This window comes from Nesoenas mayeri (assembly GCF_963082525.1).
Source record: "Nesoenas mayeri genome assembly, chromosome: 1".
Classification (NCBI taxonomy): Eukaryota; Metazoa; Chordata; class Aves; order Columbiformes; family Columbidae; genus Nesoenas; species Nesoenas mayeri.
The window spans coordinates 161835724-161861473 of NC_137541.1; the positions used below are offsets into that span (position 1 = coordinate 161835724).

A 25750-nucleotide genomic window follows, 5' to 3' on the forward strand; every position below is an offset into this window, starting at 1 on the left:
CAAGTGAAGTAGTTTGTATGATATATAATCTCAAAAATGAGAGGAACGGCTAAAGATGCAACACATCTGAGCTACTGTATCTTTCAGATCACATACTGTCTCTGTCCATGGACACTGTGGTCTGTCCTTGGTGGAGACTCTTACCTGAAAATCAGCAGTGTCTACGTCATCTCCCCACAGAAGCAGCATGATCTGTCCTGACAGTGGGATGCTGATGCTGGGTACTCTGCTGACCTCTTGCTGCCAGCTGCCCAGCCTTCCTGCTCTCCCGCATGGTGACAGACGCTTCTTGCCAGTGACAGACTCTCCCTGGTTGATGTCAATGAGGTGCTTAAAAAAAGCTACAACTGACCCCACTTGCAACGTGCGCTGCATTCTTGGTAAGCTATGGGATGTTGTTGACAGTGAAACCTGGCAGTGTCCTGACTCCTGTGCTGCTGTTGTAACCTAAGCCTTTAAAGAGCAGAGAGTTGATAGAACGTGGGGGACCTGCACGTCTTATCCAGGACCCTAATCCTCTTCCCTCACCCTCAAACTACTTTTCTCCCCATCCCTCTGCATCTTATGTCAGAGATGTCTTCTCCCAAGTAGCAAGGGACAGGACAAGAGGAAATGGCCTCAAGTTGCACCAGGGAAGGTTCAGATTGGATATTGGGAAACATTTTTTCAGGGAAAGGTTTGTCAGCCATTGGAACAGGCTGCCCAGGGAAGTGGTTGAGTCACTACCCTTAGAAGTGTTTAAAAAACGTGTAGATGAGGTTCTTAGGAATATGGTTTAGTGCCAGTGTTGCGTTAATGGTTGGACACCATGATCTTTAGGGTCATTTCCAACCAAAATGATTCTGTGATTCTTGCACCTCTTTAAATGCCTTAATCTGTAATGGTATGAAAGTTACCAAATATCCAGGCACAGCACTTTCCACAATTACAAATGTTAATCTGGTCTTTTGTCAACAATCAAGCTTTCTCCTTTACAAAAATTAAACCCGCAGTTATACTATAGGCTGCAGGTGTATATTTTCTATGTATTTGGGGTTATCAAATGAGGTTTTTCATCAACTTGTTTCCAATCCTTTTATAAATATAAAATTAATTGATTTAGTGCACTTCTACAGCACTTAGTTTTCTGGAGTAGCATAGAATAAGGCTGTGCAATTTTTTCACTAGAAAGACTGTAATAAATGTAGCTACATAAAAGAGATCCTAAAAAAATAGACAAAATCCCACAAATATTCTACTTATAATGTTTATGAATATGTCTCTTCATAGGAGTATAAATCTTAGAACATCACTGTATTATTGCAGCTCTGACTATTTAAGTGTTTATAACTAGTCATTTCAAGCAAAAATGATCAAGGAAAAAAAGCTCTAAGTAGAGTCTATTAAATTCTTCTTCCCGCTAGCAATCTATGACACAAGAAAGATCTTGCTTTTTTTCCTAGTATTGATGACAGACTGAAAAAATAGCAGGATAAAAGTCTCTTAATACTATATAATTATGCATTTTTTTTAGAAAACACATAACTGAGATCTTCTTTCAGGATTACATGAAAATCAGTGAAAGAACTTGAGAACTTCTACAAGTTTGACATCTTCATTATCTCCAACTGTTTGGAAAATGGATGTGTGGAAAGTCCATATCAGTTACAAAACAGTGATTACAAAGTGCTTTTAACAATCCCATTCCAAATTTTTGTAGGCTTATATTACGTACAAAAATATGTACAAGAATTTTACCAACCCTATAGCGCAAATTTCTCACTTCCAAAATGAGAAAATGCCAGAATTTGCCCGTGTCATCTAATTGTCTTTCTGGTTTTTTGGGGGTTTTTTGAGTTTGTTTTTTTTTTTTTTTTTCTGATTCCCACATTTTTATATGCATATTTAGCTTTTAATATCATGGCCAGATACTTCGTTTTCCTCCAGATCCCCAAATCATCAGTGTCAAGAATACACAATGAACAACTAATCAATATTCCTTTTCATGCTTTTTATTCAATATTATTCCCAAGCACCATTGATCTTTTGGGAATCGGCAACAGTACTTTCATGTAAATTTTGGAGGAAAGACTTAATTATAAAGCCTCATGACTCTCTCTTTCTCTTCTCTCCTATTTCTTTCCCCTTTTCCTTCAGCTCTTGCCCCAGACCCATTTCACCTCCTCTCAGGTTCCACTCCAATGGACCCCTCAGCTGCTGTGCTACCCAACATGTGGCAGCACAAGTCTTTGTACACCGAAACAAAACCATGGGTAAGAGAGATTCTCTCTCACAGGCAGCTCCCTCAACCAGTTTGACTTTCTGCTGCTGAAGCAGAGTGCACACAGGGAAAGGGGTGGAAACAGGCAGCCAAGGATGGTGAAAGAGCAGGACTTGGGCAACCTGGGCTGAGACTGGCTTAAACTGACATAGAACCACACTGCGAGTGATACAGGAACTTGCCTGTCCGTGGCATAGGGCTGTGTCATTGAGCCATGCATAAAGGGAACAGAAACACACTCGTATACTGGGGAGAGTAGGCTCCATCCAACCCAAAACTTTGTAAATCTTGCTAAAATCTCTTTGTCCTTCTGTCTTAACACAGACAGTGGCTAGACTAACAAAATGGAGGTAACACGACACATATTAGTACTACTTGTAAACAAGTTTCCATACTTTTTTTGGTTTTGTTTCCTTAAATAAGGCTTAGGTGTGTTACAAAATTCTTGTGCATTCATTAGCCTACACAGATGCCCTCAGTGGCTATTTCCCTGGCTATACGCAAGCTCAGAGACCAGTACATGGCAACTCAGGCTGAGCACAAAGGGAAGCATAGGATAAACCTACACAGTCCTTCGTAGCAATAAGCATTTTTACCTCTTATCCAGTGCTTAAGAACTACATATAATCTTTTTCAGATTACCTTCATAGTGAATACTGTTCTTGTTTTGTATGATGCAGGTCTTTCAAACCTCTGTTACATTATATCTGCATGAACATACATACAGAAGTTGGCCAAAAATTTTCTGTTCTAACTTCTACTAGCTAAAAAGCATAGGGTTCACTATGAACTGAGCATAAATGGTACTTACATGAACATATATAGACTTAAAGAACAAAGAACTGTCATCAAATATATGTCTGTATACATGTGAACACGTATAAATTCGTGAACATTTGCACAACCCACACATTTCCCCTAGATTTTGCAGAATAGCGTAGAATAATGCCAAGGTATAGGGACAATGAAAGGGTGCTTCACTTATTTGTCAGACAGTGAAGCTTTGAGAGGCAGGAATTAAAGATGTGAATTCAAAACAGGAAGAACAAAGGGAAATAGAAATGCCAGCTGGAAACACCATGGCACTGCTCTGCTGACTCAATCAGAAAAGGGACGAAGTTGTAAATTACTGAAAAACAATAGTTTTGTAAAAGGAAACCATGTTATATAGGCATTAGTGGTCTTTCCACACCACACAGAGCTTAAAGTATGAATACATTTTAGATTTAAATATGGATGTCCATGCAATATGTCAGAAAAAAGTCTTTTCCATATGGTTATTGACACAAGCATAGACATTAGATAAAGAGCTGCACAAATATATGTATCACTAAGCAGGATACTCTGTTTATTCTTGCATTAACATTTTCATATGTATATATCATATTCCCATACATTTAAAGTTTTCTCCTCTATCTGCTTCTTTAAAACTCATAAAAGTACTTACTGTGATGAAATTCACTTCTAAAACTGCAGAGAATGCTGCATGCCTAAGCAAGCCACTATTTGTTGGCTCATAATAATCTTTTCTGTGTCTGTTAGATTCACTGATTCATTAATTGCTTATCAAAATTTAAAACAGTTCATGAGTCACTCTGAAGATAAAATAAATAAATATTAATGAGCCAATTTCAACAGAATTCATGTCCTCTGCCTCTAAAAGCTGAAAGACTGTATTTACTACATGTTAGAATTAGGTCTTGATACCTAATGTATGAGCAAATACAAAACATATTCGGGCCATACTCAGCAAATCAGAACTGACTGACTAGATCACCATGTTTCAAGGGATCAGTGCATCTTAGTCTTATTTGACCCAATTACAGAACAAAGACAGAAAGGACTGATTAACACAGAGGTTAAGTTAAAGTTACATCTAAATGCATAGGTCTGACACAAATGGAGTGAAAAACTGAATGTTTGAAGTTTGAAAGTGATTCTATATGAGAAGATCTTAACACAACAGAAGCAAACCCTTGATCTGCAAAAAGGCATTTGCACCAAATATCACTACAGAAGAAATTTTAGTATTCTTCACATCATATGAGGGAAGAAAATGAAGGCATAGAGTTTTGGGGAATATAAAAATAAAGCTTTTGGGTTTGAATCAACCTGAAATTTTCATTAAGCCAAAACACTGGGTGAAGGACTCTTCAACCATTTATTTTTTCAATAAAATTGAGTGAAATATACTATTTTGGAGAGTAAATGCTTTCATTTTGAAATCATGAGTGTGCTGAGAGACTTTTAAATCTGGGCCAATGCTGGTTCACTCTTGAAAATCCAAGTCTAAGAATTTTCAAGATAAATGACCTGGGATGAAACAGGAAACAGAAGTCCTTCCCTCGAGCCTTTATTTTCTTATTCTAGCTTGTTCCTGAAAATTGTCGGCAAAAAAGATCCCCTCAAAATCTGAGGAAGAACAGGGAATATCCCTCAAAGCAATTGTACCTCTGAAACCTTAGGATTTAGACAGACATCACTGAGCCACCTTTGAGCCAAACTGACAGTGAAAAATCTTTTAAAAAAAAAACCCACAGTTTTTCTCAAGGAAGCTCAGCAGCAAGAGATTCTGACTAAGGTAGCTGGCTGGTATAGAGCAGATAAAATGGGAAATTCATCAAAATGGGCGATTTGCCTGTTACTCACTGACTAAAAGTAAGACAAAGAAACCTTTTTAATGGGCTTTGGGTCTTAGTAAGAAATGAAGAATCCTCTCATCATAGAAACATAGAATCATTTTGGCTGGAAGAGACCCTCAAATTCATTGAGTCCAACCATCAACCTAACTCTGGCATCAAACCATGTCCCTAAGAACCTCATCAATGTCAAGTTGTTTATTGTCAGAGGTCATATCAGCTGCCTTGCAGAAGTCACAGCTTCAGCTTCAGCTAGTCATGTAAAGAGTCAGGTTGTGATAGTCCTGGAAGTCTTACCGCAATTCAGCTGATGCCACACCACAGTGACACCGAGATATCGTCTTTACACCTGTGCGCACTGTAAAACTAAAGGCACCTCCTCAGACCCAGATATCTAATCCAGCATTAAATGCAGAATGTACCACTGTCAGTAAAGTCTGCATGTAAGAATACAGAGAAAAATACAATTGCAAAACTTATTGTGGATTAAGTATAACACAGTGCTACTTACATAATCTTCATAAATTTGCAGATATACTAGCTTTCTTTCTAATGTGTAGCTAGATAACATACATTTTCCCTAATAGTATCTTAAAATTCTTTACTTCATGCATTAACAGCTAACATAGCTCTGATATAATTTGCATTTTCTCTTCAGTATATGTATGGAAGGACTTAGTTCATGTTAGCTATTAACTGTGCTACTTTCTCTGAAATCCACATAACTGTTCAAACAATACACGCAAAGTCATAGGTTCCTTAAGACAGGCCACTGGTAACTTAAAGAAAGATTGTTTAAATTTATTATTATGTGCATATAAGATAACAATGAAGCGATTAAACAATTTTCTTATGTTCATGAAAAACATTTTCTCACACTCCTAAAAAGCATTCTCAATATGTCCTATCACAAGTTTCTGATCTGCAAACAAATATTGTTGCTGAGATTTAACACTCTCATTCACACAAATGTCAGGGTCTTATTCTGTTTTACACCAGATAATTTATTTTCCTCTCGTTAATATTTTAAGCTTCCAAACCTAATGACACATTCCATTGTTCACCTTTATTCAACAGAAGTTAACAGACACAGTTGTCAAGTTAAACCTAAAGCTATTCAGTGGATCTACTGAAAATGTTAACTTCAAAATAAAAAGAGTGAAGGAATAAAAGTTTCCACTGGATTGTGAAACAAAAGTTTTCACTTAGTAAAATTTTGAAAAAAGCTGTGGTTTCACAAGAAATAGGAAAAAAAATAAATTCCACATAAGAATTCTTTCCATTTTGAAAGGCTTTTACTGCAAATGCAAATGTTGAATCTCCACTTGATGTTAAACTTGCAAATAGAATATGGGAAATTAGCAGGTCATGTGCATGGTTCAAATAAAAACTGGCAGTGCTGGAAAAATGTCACATAAAGCTGAACTCAGATACAAATGTGTTCATCACCACAAAAATGGCCAGACAAATAGTAGTTATCAGTCTTATTTTTCTTAGTGTTATATTTGCACCAAGCATGGATAAAAACAGCTTCTTACCTGCTCATTTACTTCCGGTCCATTGACGCGAGCCTGTAGGAGAGCATCATCAACAAGTGAATGAAAGTTTAGAAGGACGTATTCAATGTCGTATGTTCCACTCATGGCACCTGCGAGCTCCTCCAGGGCCTGAATATATCCCCGCCAATGCAGATCAACTTCTGCCACGCTGGCTAAGCAGCCTCGGATGACGTTGAGGCAGTAGCCCATACAGGGCTTACTTAAAGTCAGACCTTGGCAGTGGGGACAGTATTGCATTCTCAGCAAAGCTTTACCACAGTCTTTAGAGAAATGCAGATGATCTGTCGTATTGATCACTTCAATCCCCAAATTAAGAGCCTGCAAGAAAGTCCGGCTGGGTAACAGTGATCTTCCCATTTGTCCTATGGCCTTTTTGGGAACGTTACCAAAGGGCCTGATGTCTCTTCTCACCATTCGGAGGCACTCTGCATATTCCAGTGAAATGTCAGACAGACCAGGGTTAATCACGTGGTTGTAGACTACCGGAAACAGGGTGTCAAAAAATCTGTTGACAAATTCCTCCGTGCTAACATCCATGCCAAACACGAAGAGCCCAACATCTGTGAAAAACTCCTGAACACATATGGTAGCCTCAGCAGCCATGTTTCTATATGCATTGCAGAAAAGTGTGCTTGTGTAATTCTCAGCCAGTCTGATAAGTGTTTCAAAGGTTTCTGTAATAATAATAATAATAATAATAATAATAATAATAATTTAAAAGTTCATTTTATTTAAGATTTAAAAAATAAGTTAGAGTAAGAACTTATACCAATTACATCAGGATATCTTACATTTATCCTGAATGCATTTTTTGCATTAGAATTTATGAAGAGACAAACTTCTCACAAACTGTGACAACTGTCTTTTTTCTATAAGCAAATACCTTAAAAGTAAAGTTACAACACAATTAATAATGTATATGTTTTCTTGGAAGAATATATTAATCACAGTCTAAAAAAATATAAAAGGCAATCAACTGTAAGCTGTGTTATGATGTTACAAAATACAACAAAGCCCTACTGTATCTGTCTATGTATATACGTACATTAGCTCATTTTATGACTCATTCTGCAATTTACAACAGAAAGTTAAATGTTCTCAGTCACTCCAAGTCATTCCTCTTACCGTCCTAAATGGATGGGTAAAAGTAACATTAAGCAATTGAAACAACTCTTCCATTCCATTAAAACATAACCTTTACAAGATCAGTCTTACAGAGGAAGAAGGTCTACCAAACATAAATGAGAACGTGCTTTTAAACCATGTTATTTGGCCTGGCAATTACCGTGGTCAAGCAAAGTGATAAAATATACAGAATTTCTCTCCTCGGGCACTGTGATAGATACACCCTCTCTAAGCCTCAAAATCCACATTATCGGTAAAGCCTGAATGAATAAACTTGACTTTTACGTGTTAGGTGCCAATCCTTGAGCACACTGAGTAGTTTTTTTAAGAAAACAGTTAGAGTGTACTGGAAAAACATTCTCTTCTGACTTGATCTATGCTGGTTTTCAAAACAAAAACAGAGTGTTCAGATTGAGGAATTTCCTAGATCTGGCTAAGCAGTTTGTATGTCACAGAAGGCAAAAAGAGCAATATACAGCTTGAAAAGAAACTTAGCTTAAAGTTCAGAATAAAAATACACAGAAGCACATATTACAAGTATAAACCCATTTTATCCACTGGATGGCTATGACTCAGTAACTCTTTTTTATTAATCATGTTTTACAAGTTCTCATGTATTTATTTGTTCACACTTTTTTTTAATGGTCTTCTATAGAAATAAAGGAAAAGCATGAAGTACAGTTAATACAGTAAAAAATTATGATGTTAAAAATAGGCAGAATCAAATAATGTCAACCTCTGTCAGGCAATTACTGAAGAAATCTTAAGTCTGATGTTAAGTCACTGACTGAAAGGAATGGTAGAAGACTCAGAATAATTTTAATATAATAACCAAGACTAGCTATTTGCATCATTAGTATATATATATGCATAAGAATAAATGTATTAAATTCTGATAAAAAGCTTGTTCAGGTCAGTGAAATGATTCTCACTGACTTCAGTGGGTTTGAGATTGTATGTTTTGTGAAAAGACCACAAAGAAAACAGGAGCACACTAACCTGCTTATACTACCTATGCATGCTTTTTTTTCTCCAATAAAAATCGGGTACATGCTTATAAATCAGAGTAATTACCTCTATTCCTGTTCTATTATCTATTAACTCATAGTTTCATTTGTCACACCACCCTTAAGACTGGCTTTGCTATGTCTCTCTTTTTTGTTCCTCTAACATTTACATAAGAAAGCAAGCATTGACTGTCCATAGTAAAGAATAGGACAGTGCGTCCTATTTGTCATTCTTTTTTTTTCATTACTATGGCACATATATATGTTCACCTCTCCTAAAATTATTTTCACTACAAGAATTCATACATGTCAGCTATCAACAGTGATTGAGTAAAGGGTTTGATCTCTTTCAAAAGTCAGACTCCTGAAGTCAGGACCCTACATGGATCTGGGCTGCTACCGATGGAGACTTACTCAATACAGCAAAGCCTCTTCAACTTAACCTATACATTGACAAGCAGACATGTCAGCTGAGTAACTCTGTAGACCACAGCTGTCTGCATCACCACTTGCTCTTTGACTTCTCTCAACCTTAGCACTTCATGCCAGATCGTACTTGAGACACCTGCACCACACCTCCTGTTTGCAGGTGTGCACATGTGTATGGGAGACCTATGTCCTTCTGGAGCAGCAGATAAGACACAACATACCAGACAGGACATATTAGATTGGTTAAGACGCTCACTTCCAGGTGACTGAACCAAAGATGAGATCTTCACCAGCTATAAATGCAGTCTATACACCTAGCTCACACAGAGGCACATACACATAGACAGCTGAATTGCAGACTTAAATACCATTACTGCACATTGTGTATCATTTTTATTGGAGGGAACAAGGTACACAAAGAAAGTACAGTCCTACTATAGAGGCTTTATTTAGTTGCCTAAGAATGTTTAATACCATTTTCAATGGTGGATGCCATTTATCTGCCTGTCCAGAATCACAGAGGTATTGTGCAGGTTCTGTGTCAAAGCTGCAAGCTTTGTGTGGAAGTTTTGTATTCAAAATTGTACTAGATGGCTGCACTTAGACAACTGAACTAAATTCTAGATTCAGTCATCACTGATTCAAGATCCCTTAATATAAAAGCTTGAAGCAGCCAGAATACCAAAGAGAAAAATTTAAGTTAAATTGATTCTTGGTTTAAATGGTGTAAAATAAGTCTGAAGAATATTAAAGCCTTCTAGGAAAATGGTGATTTTTGCAACTGTAGATTCAGTCTTTTACACAAAGTTTGCCAATGCATTGGATGAAATTTGTTCAAGTGGGCAATGTTAGTAGAATAATGATATTATAATAATCTCTTAGAATGACATGAATAAGGTTTCTATGACCCTTCTCCATTTTTTATTATTACATTTTCCTAGATGAAAACCATAAAGTATGTGATCTAAAATGCCTGTTACAATCCATGGCTGCAGTATCCTATTACCAAGAGCAAAAATATTAGATGAAAGGATAAATCATGCTGCACAAGGATAATCAATAGATTTTACAATGTGGTCTAAACAATAACAAACCTTCAAGACTGAATCACATTGCTACTCCCCAGCAACCCACAAATGAATGAACACAGTAATCAACTATTATTGAATATTTGTACTTTTTCTAAAAAGCATACAACAAAACTGGCCACTTGTGTTTACACTTCTGCATCGTGCTGTTTAATTGTCACTTTAGGATTTCTTACAAAATTTGTTTGCCAGGGTTATTCTACTGGCACATTTCCTACTTTATAACTGGCAAATGTATTCCATAGATTTGGCCTGCTCACAGACAGCTTGAAGAATGACAGACAGCAAAGATGACCTATGTTTACTTTCACTATTGAACAGCTCCTGTGAACACCTTATGATGGTAATCTATGTCATTTACAACACTTTTGGAGACTTCAATGACAAATCCAGTCATGCTGGCTCAATACTTCAAGCATATCACAGATTTAACAATGTGTTTTTCTATCTTTTAAGTCTATGGGTCCAGACTAACATCATCAGTCTTCTATTATTCAGTCATGTAAAAAGAGTGGTGAGTTTTCAACAATTATAAATCAAATACATATAAAAGAAATTGTAAATGTAACAAAGATGAGCCAAACAAGCTCTTTTACATGTTATTTGATTATTTTTTAATCTGCAAGCTCAGTGCATCTTATCTCCATCTTTTATGAGATCTTTGTAGTTCCCACTATACAATATCCTACAGATACCTTCTGCAGCACTACTGTGAGTAATGCCTAGTGTCTACCATGGGTTACATGTCTATTTTTCTTTGGCTACATTAAAATTTTGATTTGTACACTCCTAAGTCAAAAATCAGGGCTGCCAATATATTAACCCATTATTTTTTCAAAAGAACAGTAACATCTCTCTTCTTGGTTTTGCTAAGAAGGAAAAAAACAGAAGGCTAGGAAAGAAATGTAGATAAGCACTTGTTTTATGTATTGCATTTATTCAGCTGATTCTTCATATTAATACATACATATATTCTTTTTTTTTTTTTTACAGCAGTGTATTTAACAAACATATGCAACTCAATAAATTATAACCAGGCAGGTTAAAATCCACTCTTGAACTATGGACATAGTTAGTATGCCTTTCATAGTTTAGAGGGGATCCAAAACTGTTTAGCCTGAATTACCTTAAGTGTCAGCCTATAATATAAAGGCATCCAGGTAACTAAATCCAAGCAAAGCTGAAAAAACTAATAATATTATTAATTTATTATGACTTGAAAAATCCTGTTGCCACTTGCCATTAATGTTTGGTGATGTCATATGTTTTCCTTCTGTTTATGGGCAGCATAAATAATCCAGAATCATCAAACTCTCTCTACTAAAGATTTATAGAGTAATCAACTGCATCTTGACTAATGAGTTGGTCAAAGCGAATGTCTCAGGTGCAGTCTGCAGCCTAACAAATAAAAAGCATTCAAAGTTATGGAAAATAAAAATTATGGAAAAGAAATTAACCCACCCAGTATTAAATACATCTTTGTTTAAAATATATCAAATAAGGAAATACATATAGGTGGGAAATTCAGTGTAATTATCCCTAACTACAAAGTAGTACACAGTGTCAGATACACTGCAAAATCCCCTAATCATTTATCATATCAGAAAAATGAGCTGGAAGAATAAAGGCTTCGGGACATATAAATCAGTTATAAGGGATGGACTCATTAGGGCATTGCCTGTGGAGGTTATATGGGGGAGAGATCAAAACGGTAAATGCCAGCAGAAGAAAATTGAGACTCACTAATACTGCTCTTCATTAAAAGTTATTTTAAATTAATCCATTTCATAGATTATAGATTCACCATTTAAGTCAGTAAGAAAACAAGTAGAATAGATTAAACCTACAGCCTGATCAACTTCGTGTTGTCAAGTGTTAGTGAAACACCTCAGGCTTTACAGGTGTAACTACTCGTAATGGACTTCCGAATTTGTCAGGTCTTATTTGGTCTTGAATTCTTTGTAGCTTTATTTGAGAAGGAAAAAAAACCAAAACCAAAATCAAAACAAACAAACAAACAAAAAAACAAACAAAAAAAAACCACACACACACACAAAAAAACAAAACAAAACAAAACAAAAAAAACAGGAAAAAAAAAACCAAACAAAAACAAAACAAAAACACACTTGAATGGTAATCAGTTGACCATTGCCTAAGTTGTTCTGTGTTTAGTGGCAAATTACTGAGATATCAGGAGTTTCTTGTGTATCCTGTGACTTTGGTTTTGTTATATTGTTTGGTTTCAGCTGGGATTTTTTGTTTGTTTGTTTTTTTGTTTGTTTGTTTTTTTAATCTTTAGGCAATTGCATAACTCTCACCCTTTAAAATATTACCCAGAGGACAAAAAAAATAAATCATGATGTAATCAAGCCCTACAAACAGAAGGTAGGTAAGAGTGTGACCCATCAGCAAATACAAGATTGGAAATTGTATTGGAAAAGATTGGAACAAATAAAATTAACCCTGAGAGGGACTAAGACCATCATAGAAGAAACCTTCACCAGCAGCACCATAGTCCTGCCAGTGGAGAGCTCAGGACTGATGATTCATCTGAGCAATACACAGGAGACATGAGCAGAGCACCAGAGAAAAGCATAGACATGAGGAACTTGGTGTGTTATAGTATTGGTTGGAATGTTAATAGGAATTAGTAATCACAGATAATTTGGGCTGTAAGGATTAGTGTCACTGCAATTACACTAAAAAGAACTATTGCACTGTGAAATGCTGCTAAAACATTAATCAGAGAAATAGCAAATTCCCTCAGGTCCTCATACAAGGTGTGTTCTCCTTTTTGTCCATAATGAAATTGTGTGGACACATAAGAAACTGATTCTTTAAAAAACAACAACAACAACAACAACAAACCAACAGATTCTTTTAAAAAAATATTTTTTTTAATTTAATATCCTAAAGAATCTAGATTCTGTCCCAAAGCCAGGTGAGACGAATCTCACTCATGATTGTGCTACATCTATTCACTAGTCTGAACCGATAATTGTACTTTTCATGGTTATTTTATAATCTTCTTACTATCATCACTCAGTGTTAATCTGTTCTTAGTAATCCTGATAATGATTTTTTGTCATGTAGAACTTGCTTTCTGAATCAACAAATTCATGATATTTTTCTTCTTCTTCTCCATTTTCCTATTTATAAATTCTAGAACAGGCCCAGAACCACAACAGAACACATGTTCAGCTGATCTGACACTATGATCTCCAACTCTTCTATTTGTTTTTTATAAAATGTTGGAATAAAATTATCTTTTTTTTTTTTTTTTCTTCCAGTTGTCTGGAGCTTCATTAGTTAACTTAATGAAAATCATCACTAATAGTTCAGAAAATTCTTTTTGAACTTTTCAGTGAAACTTGCTGCTGTTGATTTTAAAATATTTAGCCTTAGAATCTGCTATTTAACATACTCCTAAATTGTAATAGGAATGCAAAGTGTTTAATGATACCTTGACAGATGATATTTTAATATTGAATGACTGTTATATGAACCAATGAATGATTATCAAATGGTTATTATTTCATCCAGTTATAATCACTGATTCCACTTTTCTTCCAAAACTGTTGTTTTGTTGTTTTTTTTTTGGTCTGTTGTTACTTTTTTTAATAGTGATGATTATGGGATGATTAATCTTGCCATTTTGAAAACAACAGAATATTGGTTTGTATGGTATCAGTCAAAGAAATAATTAGCACCAAATAGAGGTCTACCAAACTCTTTTTTTCTTTCTTCTTAGATTCTGTTTACCTTCTCTCTGATTTTGCATTATTCTGTTTATTTCACGGGTAATGCTTTCTTGTTGGAGGAGAATATTTCTAAATTACGAATATATTGCTTACTACCTTGGAATGAAGTATAGTCAGAGTTGCAAGCAGAACACTCCAGCTTTAAAACTGATATATAACGAAGTTGTATGAAAATCTCTTCATATAAAATATTGTGCATAGTTTGCAAAAGGACATTAAACTGATAATGATTTATGATGTGTCTTTTTACACATTTGCCATAATAAATAAGGAAGGCAAGTAATCTCAGATGTATTAAAGGGTATTTTTTGTAAAGGGAAATTTGGAATTTATAGCAGGATGATGCTGAAGGTTAGAAAACTTAATCGATAAGAAGAGTAAAATTCATCTCACATAACTTCAAACATACATATGTGAGCTAGTCACGCAATGCTCCCCAAAAGTCAGGTGATAGAAACAAGCACTTCTAAGGCATAATTCATCTGTCTGACTTCAGGTGACTACTTTTGGTTGAGATGAACTGCACTCCGGAAGTGGTTATCCCCCTCCTTTGACTATAATGGGACATTAGAACAAATCACTCAGATTAAAAGATGGATATTTAGTCAGGGTGAATTCCTAAGATTTCTGTAATGAACTAGTATTGAAAGAAAGTGTCATCGAATATAATATGATACTGCAATTTATATGAATAAAAAGCTGAGATGATCATGCTTCTACAAAGTGGTTTTAATGGTAGATAAATGACAAACTTCTAATATATTTATGCAAATCCTCTTTCCTTCTGCACAGATGGGAATGTGTTTTTCTTAGAATGAAATAAAGTATATATTTGATTTCCAAAGGGTTACCTGAGCATCATGACTTTATGTGCTAGCTTTGTAAAAAGTAATTATCAGGGAATCACAGAGGAATTACACATGAAGAGAAAGAACAACCTCAGGAAGATGTCCATAAAGCTATGATGATGACTGACATCAGATGAAGCTTTTGTCTTTATACCTGAAAGTTTAGAACCTGATTTTTTTTTCCACTTATCCCAGTTTTTTGCTGGCAGTACTCACTCAAATTCAGTGTGTTTTTGATTTACACAGGTTAAAGTGAAATGATAATCAGGTTCTAGCAGATGCAGCACTACAGATCAACATTTCTTGCACATCAAACAAGTAAATATATTCATTTTGTATCACTGCATATTTAATCTGACAGCTTTCTTCTAAGTGTTGGTTGAAGTCTGGTGAATTCCTGCATCTGATAGTCTGAGGAATTCCATGCTAAAAATCATCACACTAGTCAGTCAAAGAAATCTGAGGAGTTTGTTTACTTAACTTATGACTACATGTCATGGGTTTCAAAGAGCCTCTAAAGAGTTTGATACAGGATTAGAGGCATTTATTGTCTTTCACTTTGCTTCACTCCATTTTTATTGAGAAAAAAAGAGAGGAAAAAAAATGTCCTTTAAGGTTAAATTTCTTAAACAAACATACATATATGCACTTCAACTTTCAGACAGGTTAATAACATACCATTTCTAACTTGACAAGACAGAAAATCTCAGGAGGTGGATAATCAGGCAGACAAATACGCTCATTCCCAATTACAAGAGGAAAATAGCACCTGTCAACCACAACACAAAAAATCCAGTTCTATAAACTGGTTAGGCAAAGGCATACAGTTTTAGCATATAAACTTATCAAATTTAAGAGAAATTCAGAAATTATTTCAACACTAAGGAAGTCTCAGGAGAGGGAAATTGTTTCTAGAAGGGCTTTTTTGTGACAGTTGTACTGAATGTTCTATGTAGCTGCTTTTGATGATAACAGCTCAGGATCAAATATTGATATGGATTGGAACAGTTCACTCTACTTTGACTCACCCTTTCTTACCCCGTATGACTCCTGATTTTAATACAATTAATTTCTACACTAACTCATAACCCATTTTTAGCAACTAAGAACTAAAGAATATGTATTAAATGCTCCATTGCTGTTAGTAGTGTTGACACTTGTCTTTAGCTCTACTTCCAATTCATGCACACTTTAGAATGCAGACACAGCTGAAGTACAACACATGAACCCTCTTTGCTTGCATTCTGCTTGCTCCCCACTAACACTTACAGGGTTTTGTGCAGTTATTCAAGCCTGCAACAGAAGCTCTTGAGGTGAAAGTTCTGGATATGCTCCACGATGTTCGAGCTGTTTTGACAGAATGGTTTTTACCATGAAAAAGGTAAAAACACATTACATACTGTTTATTGTAAGCTTCCCATGTAGTCTGTTAAGATTACTGAGTATACTACCCATCAGAACATAACTATAGGGAATGAAAAAAAGAAAAAAATAAACACCTGGCAAAGTGATGCTTCTCCCTATAAATTCTGGGGGACCTACTGCACTTGTAGCTTGTATCATGTAGAATGGCCTTGGCCAAGGGGAAATCCCATATGATTTTTCAGTCTCGCTCTCTGGCCTCATGGCACCAACAAACAAAATGTAAAAACCTGGATTTCTTTATATAGTCTGAATTTCTTTATATAGTCCATGTGTGTTGTCAAGACACAGTCTACTCTATGAATATTTTTGACATCCTCTTCTTTAATACTAAGCCATTTCTTTCATTAGATTATCTCACTTATTATTACCTGATTTTGTTTGGCAAGATGCTTTTTAATGGCTATTAATGTTGAGCTCAATGGGCCAAAGAACAATAGATGTTAGATGTAAATGTAAATAAAATATGTTTACTGTATGAATAATTATGTAAATATAGGTTCATGAAATTATGCCCTTAAGTTTTACACTTTCATTTTCTTTAACTTTTACCAAATTCTTTCCAAATATATTTTTAATGCTACATTTTTTTGCTTTTAGAGATAGCACACATACAACCAGTACATGATTTACACTTACTACACAGCTTTACTGGGGGTGCCTTTCACCCTACCACTATTTGCAGATGCTCTGCTAAGCCCTATTTTGCAACTCCTGCAGCAGCACTGACAACTCATACATTCTCAAGGCATGGAATGCTTTCCAGGAAGGAGGTGGAGATAATAGCTACTGGAGATGTGTGTCTCTTCCAAACTACAAACCCACTGTGATTTCCACCCCATCATGTGATCTGCACCATCATCCAATGTGACAAGGGGTATGTGTTCCTTGCATGACTCAAAAATGAATGGCTACCTCTCCATTCCCTTTACAGCTGTGTATCTCAGCTTATGTAGGACTGTAACATCCCTCACTAAATAATAAAACCACATAGAAACAAAGGCTTGAGCTGTCCTCTAACCCATCCTTTGAAACCAGGGCAGGTTCAACTAGATTTATGATCTTACATTTTAACTTATTTATCTAGTCTATTCTTTAAAAATGTGCAGCAATAGATAGGCCACAACCTTCAAGACAATCATTCCAGTGTTTCACCACATTCTCATTTGTTCTCACCAATAAGAACAGATTATTTACTTCTTACTCCTTTTAGGTATTTCAGATTAGGTCCTCCACACCTGATAACAGACATCTCCAAAGACCAAATCTATCTCCAAAGTAGATGAGTCTACATCTCGGCTAATCAGTGGAGAAAGACAAGCTATATGTTTATCTAGTGGAGTACCTCAAGGGTCAGTACTGGGGCCAATATTATTCAATATATTCATCAATGATTTGGATGAGGGAATAGAGTGCACTATCAGCAAGTTTGCTGATGACACAAAGCTGGAAGGAGTGGCTGACACGCCAGAAGGCTGTGCTGCCACCCAGCGAGACCTGGACAGGCTGCAGAGTTGGGCAGGGAAAAAATTTAATGAAATATAACAAGGGAAAGTGTAGAGTCTTGCATCTGGTTAGGAACAACCCCAGGTTCCAGTATAAGTTGGGGAATGACCTATTAGAGAGCAGCATAGGGGAAAGGGACCTGGGGGTTCTGGTGGACAACAGGATGACCATGAGCCAGCATTGTGCCCTTGTGGCCCAGAGGGCCAATGGCATCCGGGGGTGTATTAGAAGGGGGGTGGTTAGTAGGTCGAGAGAGGTTCTCCTTCCCCTCTACTCTGCCCTGGTAAGACCACATCTGGAATATTGTCTCCAGTTCTGGGCCCCTCAGTTCAAGGACAGGGAACTGCTGGAGAGAGTCCAACGCAGGGCAACAAAGAGGATTAAGGGAGTGGAGCATCTCCCTTATGAGGAAAGGCTGAGGGAGCTGTGTCTCTTTAGCTTGGAGAAGAGGAGACAAAGGGGTGACCTCATTAATGTTTACAGATATATAAAGGGTGAGTGTCATGAGGATGGAGCCAGGCTCTTCTTGGTGACAGGACAAGGGGTAATAGGTTCAAACTGGAACTCAGGAGGTTCCACTTAAATATGAGAAAAATTCTTCATAGTGTGGGTGACAGAGCACTGGAACAGGCTGCCCAGGAAGATTGTGGAGTCTCCTACTCTGAAGACATTCAAAACCTGCCTGGACGCATTCCTGTATAACTTCATTTAGGTGTTCCTTCTCCAGCAGTGGGATTGAACTAGACGATCTTTCGAGGTCCCTTCCAATCCCTAACATTCTGTGGTTCTGTGATTCTGTGAGTTCCAAATTCATATATAGCTCTCCCAGACTAAGTACTTAAAAAAACGTTTTGGTGGTTTTTTTTCAGAATAGCATCACTTCTCTAACTTATGTTTACTTTGGGAATCACTAAGGTCTCTACATCATTTCAACAGAATAACTGCTGAGTCAGTCCTTTTCCAATCATAGAATCATCTTATTCTACTTAAATGCAGAATTTGCTTATGTCCTCATTGAATGACAACCCACTATTTTGAATTTTAGATCTATCTTCCAGCCTGTGCATGAGCTCTTATTGCCCTCCCTCACCTGTTGAGAGCACACTAATTATTTCACCATTAACACAGTAGTGAAAATGGTGGCTGTATTTGCCCAAGAACTGCAACTGAAGTGTCTTTTGATTCTGACCATGAACATTGGCTAAGCAATCAAGTACAGGTTTCCAAAAAGTTTTGCATCTGTTTAGTGGCAATTTAATCAAGATAATTCCCTACTTACTTATGAGAATGGCATGTTGAATAGTGTAAAAAGGCTTAGGAAAGACAAGTGACTCAATATCTGTGCTTCTCACATACCCACATTTTGGTTTCATTTCCATATAGGAAAATTAGATTAGAAATTAGATTAGCTTGACGCAACTTGTCCCCTGTAAACATGATTTCATTGTTACTTAACAACTTGATATGTTCCTGTATTTGGCTTTTAAATATTTCAGCTTTTTATTCCCAATAATGAATGAATAATGAAATGAAGCTATGAAGTCTAAAAGACTCCAGCATCCCCATTTCTGGTTTGGTTTTTTTTTTGGTTTTTTTTTTGAAAGATCCTTTTCAGCCTTTTGCAGGGTTGTTCCAGAACTGTGCAAAGAGGTCCTTTCTCTGTTAACAGTCTGATCAGCATTGGTGACAGCTGGGCTTGAGCAGAATTAACTATTTCCAATGGAACCTGTGAGAACATTTGGCCCTTTTAAATTTTTTTTTTTTTGCTTTTTTTTAATGACTCCGTGTGATTTATATCATTATACTTCCAGAAAAACATATACTGTGATGTCAGGTATTCATACACATTTTACTTTTGCAATACAAAGTATAAGGTTCATTATGAAGCTTTGTAATTTATACTGTTCAATTCATATATAATCTTGAACATATGCATGCCAATACTGATAAAAGCAGTGATGTTTACTAAACAATGCCAATGCCAAACCCAAAACCCACAAGGAAGAAGGCAGTCAAAGAACACGTCAGTTTAGCCCACGTATCACACAAGTACACAAGGTGGTGATTCATCTCAGCTACCACCTCAGCTAAATACTGTATTCCCTTTTTTTTTCAACAGTAGAAGGTTGTGGGGATGTTTAAGGCATGATTCATCTGACCTATTTAAGATGTTTACGGGAAGAATCATGCCAAAATACTTATGAGGAGATGAATCATGCCTCAAAAGTGCCTCTCTCAATTTTCTATTGAGGGAGCTGATGGTGACAAGCTCAACAATCCAGTCTATTATACTAATCATCATTAGCGTTGCTATTTCACCTGTATAACTTGGTTATCTTAGTTACAAACTTACTAGTAACTTCTGTATTATTGACATATTGGCTCACAACTTCTGTATTATTATTACTATTACTTAGAACTTCTGTATTATTGACATGTAAAAGCTTCATCTGAATTTCCACTGTAGAAAAATAGATCAAACTATATCTCCTTCAGAGATTTTTTTGTCCAGAGATTATTTTCTTGCTACTAGATCTGTTTTTAAAATTATATGTTCATCTAACTTCAATTGCATGAATGTCATCTATAACATAGAACAAATTTCTGGTGAAAGTAATGAACTCTTAAAGAAAACATACATCCTGTACAGAAGCTGAACATTATATCTCAGCAAGGTGGAAGTGCCACGTTTCTTTTTGATGTCTGCAGTTAGTTTAATGTTGACCTAACAGCCCCACAAGACACATATGTGTGCATCTCCTTTTATACATACATATTTAGCATATACAGGCTTGTATACCTCATAGGCTATTCCTTCACTACAAGAGGCAATTTTGAAACATATGTATTAAATTATCAGGTAAAGTTATTTTATCTTTTAATTTGTTTCTCTGTCAAACCGTTCTGGTTCTTTGTTAATAAACAAAATATATAAGATGAAACAGTGTAAGGCATAAAGCAGACTGCATTTTGCTTATGTAGACAGACAGATTTCAGAGACTTTTGAATATGACTGACTCAACCAAAAGATAATCTGATATATTCAACCACTCTTGATACATAAATTGTGTCTTGAAATTGTAGCCTAGATTTTAAAAATCTATTCTCTACGCATTCTCACCTCTGAACTTGACTGTCTGTCAGAACACTACCACAAAAGACAGATGCAATACATAATTGTCAATACCTACATAGTGTAACACCAAGAAACAATTAAGTTGGAATCCCAAAAGGATTATGCACTTGCAGCATTTACAAGATACACATGCAGAATCACTTTTCTTGAAAAAAAATATATTCTACTGAAGAAAGGCAAAATGTTTGTAATGTTAAATTAGACTGCACTGCCAGCATTTAACACACTCCTAAAGCTATTCACTAATAACGGATAACAAGCCTACAGAAGAAACAAGGTCTAGGGAAATAATTTGACCACTGGACCCATAACTAATTACTTACTCCCAGGTTTAATTTAGATCACTCCTCTTAGTTCTTTCCAAGATAATATGTGTGGTTCTATAGACCACAGAGACCACTTAGAAAAAATAGTATGAATTAAACTGTAAGCTTTGGCATGCTCCACACTCTTCCAATATTACTCCAGAAAGCTTCTCACTCCCTATATCCTTCTGATGTCCCTGGGCACACAGCAGCCGAAATAGCTCAGTTGGGAGAGCGTTAGACTGAAGATCTAAAGGTCCCTGGTTCAATCCCGGGTTTCGGCAAGAAGGTTTTTACAGAGTCATCTGGATTGTTGGGCTGAGGCCAACTGTATGAGCTTTAACAAGCCAAAGTGGCTGGGTCCTGCACTTGGGTCACAATAACCCCATGTAATGCTACATGCTTGGGGAAGAGTGGCCCACCAGCTGCCTGGTGGAAAAAGGAGCTTGAGGGTGTTTATCAACAGCTGGCTGAATATGAGCCAGCAGCATGGCCAAGAAGTCTAACAGCATCCTTGGTGTATCAAAAATAGCATGGCCAGCAGGTCTAGGGAACTGAATCCACCTGTACTTGGCACTGGTGAGGCACCACCTCGAACACTCTGTGCAGATTTAGGCCCCTCACTACAAGAAAGACGTTGAGTTGTTGGAGGGGCTTGGAGCACAATCTGATGAGGAGAGGCTGAGTGAACTGGGGCTGTCTAGCCTGGAGAAAAGGAGACTGAGAGGAGACCTTATCACTCTTTGCAACTACCTGAAAGGAGGTTGTAGGGTGGAGGGGGTTGGTCTCTTCTCCCAAGTAACAAGTGATGAGAGGATGAGAGGAAATGGCCTCAAGTTGTGCCAGGGGAGGTTCAGATTGGATATTAGGAAAAGTTTATTCACAGAAAGGGTTGTAAAGTACTCAAACAGGCTGCCCAGGGAAGTAATTAAGTCACCATCATTGGAGGTATAAGTGATATTATAGGGACATGGTTTAGTACCAGAGTTAGGTTATGGTTGGACTCAATGATCTTGAGGGTCTCTTCCAACCTAAATGATTCTATGATAATATCTTGGTTCATTTTGGTGGGTTTCTAAATCCTTCATATTATTGCAGACTGAAAAAAAAAAGCATTTTAAGAAAAGAAGGGTCATGTAGAATCAAGAGTGCACAGACATCCAACTGGTACATAAAAAGGATGTGGTCATTCTGCTCTAGAAGAAGGTAGCCCTAAGTGGTGTGGACATGAGCCACACTGCATTATTTGGCTTGCAGTCCGACAATGCCTCATTAGGCCTGCGTCGTTAGCAATGCTGATATAGCTTACATCTACTTCTGGACAACCTTTCCTCTGTAATCTGGAAGACAGTGCTGTAATGCTCTGTCTTGTGCACCTTTTGTCTCACTTCTGAATTTTGTACTTGGTTCCAGAACCCCTGATGGGGCTTCCTCACCCTCTACTAATAGAGATCAAAGAGAGAAACGAGGTACAGGAGAGAAAAGCAATAAAATTTGTGTGCCTTCTACTAAAGATTGAAAGTGGCAGCCCTATTCTCCACTCAGTTTAGCAGATGCTGCCTTTTAATCCCCTGCCAAATCCAGTTTCACAAGAAGATCACAAATTAAATGATTTCCTGAACTGGCTGCTTGCCTAGCGGTGACAAAATGGGCATGACCACAACTCTTCTCCAGACTGCAGTTCACAAAAAATGGGGTGGAGGATAAAACACCAAGAGCACTGATCTCCTGTGACCATCCAAGGAAAGAAAACTTCCATTTCAGTTCCAACAGTATCTCTTATAAAAAAGCCATGTAAATTAGTCCTACTTTAATCCTAAGGGATGATAGATAATTGCAGTTCTTGAAAAAAAACTGTTATTCTGAACATAGGATATTCAAAAGCTGTAGAAGCTTTCTCCATGACCATGAAAATCATGTGTCTAGCGAACAACAAAATATTCCCTTCTTGTAGTCCATGTATGCAGGAACTATGTTACTGAATTAGCAAATAATGTACTGTGAAAACAAGAGGAAGGGGAACAGCCAGGGAACTTCACTTTCTTGAGACTCTTAGAAGTGCTCTGCTATTCTCTTCTGTGACCAGAAGTTCACATTGGAAGCTTGTGCATATTAAATACTAAATGAATGTTCCATTGTGAGAACTAATTTTCTCTCTTTATTTGTAGGCATTAGTGGGATGACATTTATGGCAGAGATACATGATCTTCTTGCTCTTTCTTAAGGCTCCTGTGTATTGTTATCAGCGGTTTGAGGGGACTCCTCAAACCAGCATGACTGATGATGATGGACTCTCCTCTCAAGGATGGGAAATTGTCCTCAGAAAGCTGACATTTGACTTGAAGCAAATTGGTATGGAAGGGATCCCTTTCTCCCCTAGCTCGCAGATGATGCAAATTAATGTAGCTTAAAATACCTTAATGCTGTTCTATAACACATACATGAGTAATCACATGCGAGGAGGCTGAAGAACAGAGCATGTGTGCAATGAGTAGCACTGAAGTGTACTTCTAAAGCTGCAATGAGCTTTACTTCTCTGAAGCTGAGTATCAGAACATTCTTTACATGACTATTTTGCAAATTCTTTGATTTATTCCTATCATGAAGATTATGTTTCTTTTTTTTTTTTTCTTCACTTGACGTCTTTCTGCATGGCTTGATTCAGATGCTTAAATTATTGTAACTGACTTTCTATAGGGCATAAGCAATAATCATTGGTCATTTAGGAACCATGGAAGAAAGCAACATTATAAGAACCATTATGGATCAACTCGGAAAATGGGGCTTAGGAAACTTTAATCTACATGAGAAGAGATGACACCCATGACTATTTTTTGTGGAAAAATGCACCATAACATAAACCATTCCACTGAGCAGACACAGGTCTGTGAACACTCATATTATAGTCATATGTCTTTATAGATGGCATATACAAAAAAAAGACTCAGAGGAATAATTTAAAAATGGAGAAAAAAAAAATCTATATGAAAGACTTTTTTTTTTTTTTATTTTCACATTCAAGTAGAATGTTCTTTGCTTCTTGGGTGTTACTGGTTTAAGCTTTTCTAAATCTACAATAAATAATAACAAAATTTTAAAACCGCAAAGTTCTGGCTATATTCTGTCTTTTAACTGTTAATGCAGTATTTTATTTTATGCATCACTAACAACTTGCTAATAAAATCCCATCAAATCTATAGTCTTCAATAATAAAAAAGTAAATAAATAAGTATTGTTTTAAAATTTCTCTGGGACGGCTTAGTTTTTACAGGTATGTAAGATAATGATGCAATTGTATTTTTCCTCAATGATGTTCTGAGATGGGGGGGAAATAAAGTGGATAATATTTTCTCATTTCTATATGTTTAAGAATTATCATTTGTAGTATCATAATAACGAAACTATTCCTGCCAAAGTGTTATATTTTGAAAGTATACAGCAGGATTCATTTCACCTTATGTTGGTCACCTAAAAGTCAAATACTTCATCTATCCCTGCTATTTGGATAATCAGTGGGTTCAGATAGGCATCTCCTCCTATTTTATCGCTGAAGCAAATGTAAGATTACTGATTAATTAAAAAGATGATTTAACCATTCAAGCCACAGTTGCCACTCAGACAGACAACTCTGAAGGACAATTCATCCCAATTATGTCAGCCATCCACCTTAGGTTGGGATGAATTGCACTCTGGAGTTCTGTTTCTTTCTTCATGAATTATGCTGAGCCTAAGTGAGGCAATAGATCAGATATTCTTTTAGCTACTTTATAGGTGGCTAAAATTAGAAAATATTAATCCCACTTATAGGGTCTGCAAATTCAATCAGGTTTAGTGCTAGGTGAATTTAGTCCTGAGCTTAACTATCTCATGGGTCTTCAACTGCAACAAAATATTGTATTTGAATTAATGTATGGGAAAAAAAAAAAAAAAAAAAAAAAGGAAAAATACTGTCAGATTCTCAGCTGTTTGGGAACACTTGACTGTTAAATTATTTTTACAAGGGCCTTCAAAGTGCAAATAACTAATGCAATTATGAAATATAAATTAGCCTCTCACCTGATTATATGCTTGCCCCTGCTGAAGCCTAAAAAGTCTAACCTAAATTAATTAATAAGATTTGCTACCACTGACAATTTATTCAGTCGAACCTTGAAATTTTGATTAACACTGGAGAAAGGACAGGGACAGCTCTAGCTGATATCCTAATGTATCTGACTCAGTGATATACTGTTAAACAAATCCTAGCACATTTAGTGTTTTGTAATTATTTAGTATATATCTAACACTAATATATTTATTTTGAACCTTAATAAACGTGTGTTATTTGATATATGGATCAGTTATCACCCATTTAAGTATTTAATGATAACAATTTTCCATTCCCAAAGTAAGGATGCAGCACACTGTTATTTCAACATATTTTTCCTGAAGATTATTCTACCATGTTGATATGACTGTTTCTGATTCATCCCATAGAAACAGATGACTAGAAAATAAATATTGCAGTGAAAAAAACAGTCAGCACTGTGCTGACTTTATTTAAGGTACCTTTTCTAGCAAAAAGTATTTCGATTGCAGACTTTCTAAAGTACATCTTTAATTCTAAAAAAGTCCATGTACAATTAAGTATTCTGAGTATCTTTATCTCCATGTGCATTAAGACTC

General features: G+C 36.3%; 1 protein-coding gene across 1 annotated transcript in view; it reads right to left on the reverse strand.

Moving 5' to 3' along the window:
• GPC5 (glypican 5) overlaps positions 1 to 25750 on the reverse strand; it is a gene marked incomplete at both ends in the record, with an annotated part of 657041 nt that overhangs the window by 548820 nt on the left and 82471 nt on the right. Inside the window, one exon of the mRNA XM_080347059.1 lies at positions 6438 to 7132. Within this exon, the coding sequence (XP_080203185.1) occupies positions 6438 to 7132 (695 nt within the window). The remainder of the gene's footprint in view (positions 1 to 6437; positions 7133 to 25750) is intronic.